This window comes from Mauremys mutica, chromosome 19 (assembly GCF_020497125.1).
Source record: "Mauremys mutica isolate MM-2020 ecotype Southern chromosome 19, ASM2049712v1, whole genome shotgun sequence".
In the NCBI taxonomy this organism is placed as follows: domain Eukaryota; kingdom Metazoa; phylum Chordata; order Testudines; family Geoemydidae; genus Mauremys; species Mauremys mutica.
Genome location: NC_059090.1, coordinates 26,189,264 through 26,198,854, shown reverse-complemented (window position 1 = coordinate 26,198,854; position 9,591 = coordinate 26,189,264). Strand labels below are relative to the sequence as shown.

The 9,591-nt window shown below is 45.9% G+C and overlaps 1 protein-coding gene across 3 annotated transcripts in view; it reads left to right on the top strand.

Annotated features, from left to right (window-relative positions):
- The window catches only part of RPA1 (replication protein A1), a 44,098-nt gene that overhangs the window by 29 nt on the left and 34,478 nt on the right, over positions 1-9,591 (top strand). Inside the window, exons 1-5 of one of the 3 annotated variants that reach the window (XM_044993575.1) lie at positions 21-162; positions 2,382-2,429; positions 2,806-2,884; positions 3,511-3,619; positions 4,522-4,610. In XM_044993575.1, coding sequence (XP_044849510.1) covers positions 130-162; positions 2,382-2,429; positions 2,806-2,884; positions 3,511-3,619; positions 4,522-4,610 — 358 coding nt within the window. In that variant the 5' untranslated portion in view covers positions 21-129. Of the gene's footprint in view, positions 1-20; positions 163-431; positions 452-2,381; positions 2,430-2,805; positions 2,885-3,510; positions 3,620-4,521; positions 4,611-9,591 lie in introns of those variants that run through there. The other 2 variants (XM_044993578.1, XM_044993576.1) reach the window with 2 other exon arrangements.

The window sequence follows — 9,591 nt, the reverse complement described above, 5'->3', positions numbered from 1 at the left end:
TACCGCGTGGCTGACGTGCGTACGTGCGGAACGTACGTGCTGAGGGGGTGGAGTTGCGCGACGGCCGAGCGGCAAGCGGGAGGATTTGGCGGCAGTGCGAAGAGCTCGCGGCTTGGGAGGCTACGCACCATGAGCGCGCGGCTGAGCGAGGGGGCCATCGCGGTGAGGGGCTTCGGGGGAGCGGGCGCTCGGGCTGCCCTGAGCCCGCCCAGCGGCGGCGCTGCGGTTCCACCTCCTCCCGTCGGGGGAGCGGGGCCGAGCCGGGCCCGGCCCCGCGGGAGGGGAGCGGGGTGGGGCTGTCCGAGACTCGGGGAGGGAGGAGGCGGGGGGTGTCTAATGCTCTGGGGGGCAGGGGCCCGGGGCATGTGAGGGGAAGCGGGGGCGGTGTCTGTATTTCCATGGGGCGGGGTAGGGGTTTTCGGTGCCTGCCCGCCCTGGTGCCCCCATCGAGGTGAGGCGGGGTAGTGAGCGACTGTAGTGCCCCGACTGTAGGGCAGGTTCCCCGAGCTTTCTCTGGAGCGCCCTGGGGCAACCGGGGCCAGATGCACGTTATCACGCGCTCTGGCCCTGCTTTCACTACACCGGCGGTTCTCAGACTTTTATACTGGTGGCCCCTTACACACAACAAGCCGGAGTGCAACCCCCTCCTCATAAATTAAACACATTTTTTTTATATAAAACACTATTATAAATGCTGGAGGCAAAGCGGGGTTTGGGGTAGAGACTGACAGCTCGTGACCACCGTGTAATAATCTCATGACCCCCGAGGGGTTGTGACCCCCAGTTTGAGAACTCTGGGTTGTTACATTCTTCCACTCCATGGTCACTTCCTCAGTGATCCCTGTCACACATACCTCCCTTTCCAGCCCTGAACTTATAGCTGGATAGTATCTGTCTGGCTGTGGATTTATATGAACACAAACTCTTATTTAAAGTGGTGGAGCAGCGGGTTAGTTATAACCTGCCTTTCTGTATCTGAGCTGTTTATTCTTGCTGCCCGTTCATAATTTCACTCCTATTATTTTTGAGGTTTATAAAGTTAGAAGGGAATGACTGTCATATGTTCAGTGTACCTCTGACAGTTAGTTAAATGTACAATTAATATGAGCAAAAGAGAGTCAGCAACAACCCTACAAAGTATAACAAAAAAATAAATTGACCTCATTGGGACTGAATCTTTGCTCTCTGCCCCATCTCTTGGATACTGTTTGCAGTTCAGTCCCAGTGTGTGTTTACTACTATTCTGGTTCTGGTGGTTGCCAATTTGATCACACTTGAATTGAACGTTGGAGAAATACACAACACAGAGCAGGGGTGGGCAGACTACGTCCCAGGGGCCACATCTGGCCCTCAAGCTCCTGTCAGGGAGTGGGGTCTGGGGCTCGCTCCGCTCCGGTGCTCCAGGTGAGGAGTGGGGTTGGGGGGGTTGCCCTGCTCCGCATGTGCCATGGCTCTGTACGGCTCCTGGAAGCACTGGCATGTCCCCCTCTCTGGCTCCTATGCGTAGGGGCAGCCAGGGGATTCTGCACACTACTCCCACCCCAAGTGCCGCCCATGCAACTCTCATTGGCCTGGAACTACGGCCAATGGGAGCCGCAGGGGCAGTGCCTCTGTATGGGGCAGCACACAGAGCCACCTAGCCGCACCTCTGCGGAGGAGCCAGAGTGGGGACATATTGCTGCTTCTGGGAGATGCTTGAGGTAAGCATGCCCGGAGCCTGCACTCCTGATCCCTTCCCATGCCCCAACCTCCTGCCCCAGCTCTGATCCCCCACCCTCCGAACCCCTTGGTTCCAGCCCAGAGCACCCTCCTGCACCCCCAACCCATCAGCTGAAGCCCTCACCCCTTCCTGCACCCCAACCCCCAATTTCATGAGCATTTGTGGCCCATCATACAATTTCCATACCCAGATGTAGACCTCAAGCCAAAAAGTTTGCCCACCCTTGACAAAGAGAGAAATGTGGAAAGGGAAGAGATGGGCTTTGGGAACTCTAGGGTCCTTGGCTAAGTTACAATTTGTAGGAAGTATAACTACTTGCAGCAGCTCTATAGCCTACCTGAAAGTGCTCGACAGGCCACTGTGTGAGAATTGATGAACTGGTAAATCAGCCTGTCACTTCCCATAAAGTGCAGGGATTTTTGAGGTGAAATGCTTCTCTCAACAAATGGTCTGTCCTATTCCTGGTATCAGGATGCACTTGTACAACAAACAGAAATTTTGAGGATGTTCACATTGTTGGCACGCTAACCAAGTTTGATTCCCCGTTTTGGGAACAGTTTATTATAATTAGTCTAATTATTTGTTTGCTAATCTCCTCAGTCACAAAGCTTTAAAAATGTTTTCCAATCAAAAGGATTAAATCCTCTATCTTCCTTTACAGGCCATAATGCAGGGAGAGAATAATTTAAGGCCTGTCCTCCAAGTCATTGTGAGTATTCCCTCAAGTGTCGTCTTATTCCTATTATCCGTAGCTTAGTGTACTTATAATTGTACATGCTGATCTACAAGTCCATAAAGATAAGTTACCTGACACACACACACACCATTGATGAGTTTACAATCCAATTTGGACATGAAGAGGTGGAAGCCTTGTAAGTGAGCAAAGGAGCACTGAAAAGCTCATTGGCATGAATCTGAGCAAGCATGTTTTAGTCCATCTGAGATAGGCTTTAATTGCTTGTCATCTGTCTATCTTAGCTTTCTGCTTTATGAGTAAGCTCTCCCCAATAGGTGTGATCTCATACTTTGTCTCTGTGTGCCTGTAAAATCAGATAAGGGCTAAGAATTCAAGTATTTTCTTCTAGAACATCCGTGCTATCGCCACAGGAAATGGGCCACCTCGTTACCGTGTGCTGATGAGCGATGGGGTGAACACGCTATCCTGTAAGTAATGCATAGTGATGAGAATTTACAAGTGCATGGCTAACAACTGTACTCAATTGTCCGAATTAATGACAGAGTGGTTTTTGCTGCTGAACTAAGTTCCAAAGGAATGTGTGAAGGATAGAATTTATTTATTTACATTCTGGGATCTATAATTGCATTTTAATCTTACAAACAAAATCCAGCTTTTCTGAGTTGTTGCAGAGCGTCCAAGAATTCATGTTAATTATGGAGAACAGCTTAGTCATACAGAACAGTGATTAGTGGACTATACTAATAGTAGTGGGGTCCAAGAACCATTTATCAGCTCATCTTAATCTATCTTTTTCTAATTTGCTGCATAAATTTTACTTCAGTGGCTTGGGCTACTAGGCAAAATATCATTGCAAGGGTGTTGTATTCTGTTCTCAAACTTCAGAGAGTTAATATGTGATTTATGTTCCAGAGATATATTCACACTTTCTCACTTGTGATTGCACTGGTTTGTGAGAGATGATTAACTGGGTGGGCCTTAGATCTGTGCAGGACCAGTGGCCTGAATGGATTGATTGCAGTTAGCTATGATGGCCATCTTTTCAGGGCTGCATATGCTGGTTGTTTTAGGGTTTTTCTTCTGTTTTTTGCAGCTTTCATGTTGGCTACACAGCTGAATTCTCTAATTGACGAGGAGCGCTTGTCCGCCCACTGTATCTGCCAGATTAACAGATACATTGTTAACAGCCTGAAAGATGGAAGGTATTTATGTATATTTAGATATGTGCACACAAATGCATCTGACTAGTGGATGCTGCTGCATCTTACATAAATGATGAGGTCAAGTGCTGTTGTTCTGAGATTAATAATAGGTGTATCCATTGTGGTGTGTATGGTACATGAGGGAGGAGGCATGTGTTTCTCCTGACACATCATGTAATCGTGATGGCTGTTTGAGGGCGGCCGAGATAAAAGTTGCTGTACCTGTCTGCAATGTACTTAGTTGCAGATATTAATATATCTGTGTAGTAATTAAATGGAAATAACTGGATAAAATGCATCCAACTGCATAATTGTTAGATTTCAGTCACTGAAAATTACCTGCTGTGGGTGAGAGTATGAATGAGGACATGCCCTGGTGGTGATTGTTTTTGTATTAAGATGGTAAAGTACTTGAACTTTCTATTGCAAATTAAGGTAGGGTAACAAACCTTCAAGATTGTGTACATGCATGAATGTGTAACTGTGTTAACTTTTGCTGTCACTCTCTTTCTCCCCAGTCCACCTTTTCTATTTGACACTCACTTGTATTTAGTTTTATGCCATTTGGGGCAGAGTTGTAAGGAATGTAGCACATTTTATGTGCTCCTACAATAATGTTGATGGTATCACTACATATCAACATCATGTGCATCATTCAGATGGCTATCTACTCTTCCTGATTAAGTGCTGTATTGTTTCAATCTACACCACTTTTACCGGCATTGGTTAAATCTCTGGTTGATAATGGAGTGTTTCTTCTTGACAGTGCCTCCCCAGGAAATCTGCCTTCTGTAGTGATTGCAGTGCCTGTGTGTATGCAAAAGACTCATTTATAGCCTAGGGCTATATAGTGTCCAGGAAGATGTCAAGAGTTTTTACTGTTGCTTGCTTTGTGTTTGTAGGAGAGTGATTATATTGATGGATTTAGATGTTCTGAAAACAGCTGATGTGGTTGGTGCAAATATTGGCAATCCAGTACCATACAATGAAGGTAAGAAACTTCCTACAGACAATAGAATTGTTTAAGTGACTCACTATCATGCTGGTTTTCAGCTGGCTACTCTGTTTTTGGTGAAAAAATAAGGACACTCATTTAATTGTCTTGTGCCTGGAGTTGTGATTTCCAGTTCTCCAATGTCACTTGTATCTGTGTAGCTTAGAGTTTTGTACAGTGGCTATCACCATAATATCTAAGCCCAGGCCAAATGGGTTAGTTCCTGCTTCCATGTGTTATGGGGAAGTATCAGACCAGCTGATTGTCACACCTTAGTGACTCTCTATATAGCTCTCAAGTATAATATTGCCTGAATGATTCCATTCTGATTCTTTTTTTTATCTGCTTGTAACTGTCAGCTTTCAGGCAGACGTTTTCCAAGCCACTCTCCTTAAGGTGGTGTTTGGAAAATTGATCAAAAAGTTCAGCTTTCTTAATGAAAGTTGGGTGGTGGATGGGAAATACATTTATAATATATACCTCTACCCCAATATAACGTGGTCCTCAGAAGCCAAAAAAATCTCACCACCTTATAGGTGAAACCACATTATATTGGGTTTGGTCTGGTACGGTGTACTGGCAAGAACTGGTATGCTGTGCCGGACTGGACCGGCTTCCTCAGCGGTGATTTAAAGGGCCCGGTGCTCCAGCCGCTGTGGGGAGCTCTGGGCCCTTTAAATCACCGCTGGAGCTCCTGCAGTGGGGTTCGGGCGGGGATTTAAAGGGCCTGGGGCTCCACACAAATTCGGATATAATGCGGTAAAGCAGTGGGGCTCGGGTGGTGCTTTAAAGGGCCCGGGGCTCCCCGCTGCTTTACCATGTTATATCTGAATTTGTGTTATATCGGGTCGTGTTCTATTGGGGTAGAGGTATATAGGGCTTTAAACTAGATTAAAAGGCGCAGGAGACAAAAGCCCAAAGGTAAGTGTAAAAAGAAATGACCTTAACAGAAGGCTAGCTGTTGTGGGGGGAGACGTGGAAACTTACGATAGGGTCATAGGAGCAACAAGAGGAAAATTAGTGAGGAAATCTGCTTGACAACTAATTGACTATACACAAATGTAAGGGCTATGGGGAATAAACATAAATAACTGGAAGTCTTAGTCCATGAGCTAAATTATGACTTAATTGGTGTCACAGAGACTTGTTGAGAAGTCTCATGACTGGAATATTGGTATTAAGGGTATAGCTTGTTCAGGAAGGGCAGGCAGGATAAAAAGGGAAGAGGTATTGCATTAAACCTCAAGAATATATACACTTGTTCTGAGGAAATGAGAGGCCAGACCATTTGCAAGTCTCTGAGTAAAGATAAAGGAGTAAAAAAAAATATAAGGGTGACATCATGGTAGGGGTCTACAATAGATCACCAAATCAGGAAGAGGAGGCAGATGAGGCATTTCTAGAACAAATAATAGAAATATCCAAAACACAAGACCTGGCACTGATGGGGAGCTTCTACTATCCAGTCATCTTTTGAAAAAGTAATACAGCAAAACATAAGAGGAAACATAAGGAAAATGGAGAAAGTAACTTGGGAACAGACTTGATTCTGGCCAACAGGGAGGAATTGGTAGTGAGTCTCAAGGTGGAACGTAGTATGGGTGAAAGTGATCATGAAATGATCATTTTATGAGTCCAAGGAAAAGAAGGCATGAGACCAGCAGAATAAGGACAATGGACTTTGTAACAGGGTCGGCACCCACCACCCATGAGCGCCCCTTCTGGTCAGATGTGATCCTGCTGTTTCTTGGTTTGTGGTAACAGGGTAGCATCCTGTTCTCACAAGTGCCCCCTTCTGGTCAGTGGTTTCTTTGGCGGGTCTTCAGTGACTCAGGCTTCCAGCTGAGCCTCTCACACTGTCTGTAGGTGGAACAGAACAAACAAACCCCTTCTGGGATATATTGTCTTTACCTTCTGCCAAGGCTTCCTCCCTGGAGACGCTGCCCTCTGTAACAGTCCAACAGGGCCCATCACGGTACCCTCGCTTGGTCTGGCTAGGTTCTGGGCTCAGTCTTTGCTTGGCCCCTGCAGCCTGCCAGGATCTCCTTCTTAGCTCCCTCAGTCTTCGGCAACCTTCCCTGGGCTCAGTCTTGCCCACACTGAGCTGTCTGTTGTCCTGCTGCTCTTCCAGCCAGCCAGGAACCTGCTCTTCCCTCTTCCAGCTCCAGGAAGTAACTGACTGCTCTGCTTTTTCTGCTGCTTCTTTTGATATGGCCTTCCTAGTCCCTCTGATTGGCTTCTTCCCCTGCAGCCACTCTAGGCTGCCTAGAGGACTTCTCCTCTGCTCTTCTCTGGGACGGGGTGAGGTGGGGCCTCTGGACCTAGTCCACCCATCACAGACATCAAAAAAGCAGACTTTAACAAACTCAGAGAACTGGCAGGTAAGGTCCCCTGGGAAGAATGTCTCGGGAAAAGTTCAAGAGAGCTGGCAGGTTCTCAAGGAGATGATATTAAAGGCATAACTACAAACTATTCTGATAGAAAGGAAAGATAGGAAGACTAATAAGTGTGTCAATATGGCTCTATCAAGAGCTCTTTAATGACCTGAAAATCTGAAAGGAATTTTACAAAAAGTGGAGACATGGACAAATTGCTAAGGAGGAGTATAAAAGACTAGCACAAGCATGTAAGGACAACATCTGAAAGGCTAAGGCACAAAATGAGATACACCTACCAAGAAACATAAAAAGCAATACAAAGAGGATCTTTAAATTATATTAGGAGCAAGAAAAAAAAAGTGTTGGCCTCTACTTAGTGGGGAAGGAGAAGTAATAACAGAAAACCTCAAGAAGGCTTAGGTATTTAATGCTTCACTCTTCACTAAAAAGGTTAATGGTGACCAGATGCTCAACGCAACTTATATTAGCAAAGGGTGAAGAAATGTAAGCCAAAATATGGAAAGAACAGATTAAAAAATATTTTGACAAATTGGATATATTTAAGTAATCAGGGCCTGATGAAATTCATCCTGAGATACTTAGGGAACTAGCTGAAGCAATCTTGGAACCATTAGCAATTATCTGTGTGAACTCATGGAGGACAGGTCAGGTCCGATTGGATTGTAGAAAGGCAAACTTTACCTCTCTTTAAAAAGGGGAACAAGGAGTACTTAGGGGAATTATAGACCGTCAGCCTAACTTTGATACCTGATACTGAAGATATTGAAACATATTATTAAACAATCAATTAAGCACTTAGAGGACAACAAGATTATAAATAATAGCCAGCATGTATTTGTCAAGAACATAGTATGCCAGATTAACCTAATCTCTTACTTGATAGGGTTACTGGCCTATCAGTAGATATGATATATCTTGATTTTAGTAAGGCTTTTGACAGTTCCACATGCCATTCTCATAAACAAAGTTGGGAAATGTGGTTTAGATGAAATTGCTATAAGGTGGGCACAACAGGCTGAGAGACCATACACAGAGAGTAGTTACCAGTGGTCCCCTATCAAACTAGAAGTATCTGGTGGGGTCCCACAGGGGGTTTGTCCTGGGTTCAGTACTAGCCAATATTTTCATTAATGACTTTGGTAATGGAGGGAGAGCATGCTTATAAAATTTGTAGATGACATCAACCTGGGAGAGATTGGAAGACGGAATAAGAATTCAAAAAGACCTCAACAAATTGGAGAACTTTCCTGAATTCAACAAGATGAAATTCAGTAAACATAAGTGCATAGTACTTCACTTGGGGCTTAGCTGCACTTGCGAGTTATGGGTGCACTAGCTCACTACCCGTCCACACTGGCAAGGCACGTAGAGTGATGTGACTCCATGGCTAGAGTGCTCCTGGTTCTCCACCTCGGTGAGGAAAGTGGCCTTACGCGTGCAAAAATTTTGCAGCACTGTGAATCATCCCATACCTGCAACACTATGCGGTCCCACCAGTCTGTGCTTGTTTGCCTGGCCCAGAATTGGCATTCCACTGCATCAACCAGCCCCACTGCCGCCATGATGTCCCAGTTGCCACAGCCCGTGCTTTCAGGAATGTCTGTGTCCTCATCAAAATCCTCCTCATGCTGGCGTCTCTTAGCCCGGTTCTGCATATACTCCAGGATAATGCGCAAGGTGTTTACAATGCTCAGAACAGCAGCGGTGACGGTGAGCTGAGCGGGCTCCATGCTTGCCGTGGTATGGTGTCTGCACGGAAGAAAGGCGCAAAACGATTGTGTGATGTTCCTTTCACGGAGGGAGGGGAATGACGACATGTACCCAAAACCACCTGTGACAATGTTTTTGCCCCATCAGGCATTGGGAGCTTAACCCAGAATTCCAATGCGCAGCGGAGACTGCGGGAACTGTGGGATAGCTACCCACAGTGCACCACTTTGTAAGTTGATGCTAGCCACGGAAGTGAGGACGCACTCCGCCGACTTAATGCACTTAATGTGGACATACGCAATCAACTGTATAAAATCGATTTCTAAAAATCAACCTAATTTCGTAGTGTAGACATACCCAAAGCAACCATTACTGTGGAATGCCGTGTATGTGAGAGAGAGGAGGGGTGTGTGTGCTGCTGTCTGAACTTATAAGACAGCATGCTGACAGGCTCTCAGCCCCCCAAAAGCCCACTCTTCCCCCACATACGCACAACACACTCCTTGTCATACTCCACTTCACCCACCCCATTTGAAAAGCACGTTGCAGCCACTTGCATGCTGGGATAGCTACCACAATGCAGTGCTCTCTGTGGCTGTTGCAAGAGCTGCTAATGTGGCCACGCCAGTGCGCTGTCAGTGTGGACAGAGTACAGCGCTTTCCCTACTGTGGTCTACGAAGGCGGGTTTAACTCAAAGCGCTCTACATCTGCAAGTGTAGCCATGCCCTTAGGAAGAAAAAACTAAATGCACAACTACAAAATGGGAAATAACTGGCTATCTGGTAGTACTGCTGAAAAGGATCTGGGGGCATAGTGGATCACAAATTGAATGAGTCAGCAATGTGATGGAGTTGCGAAAAAGGGCTAA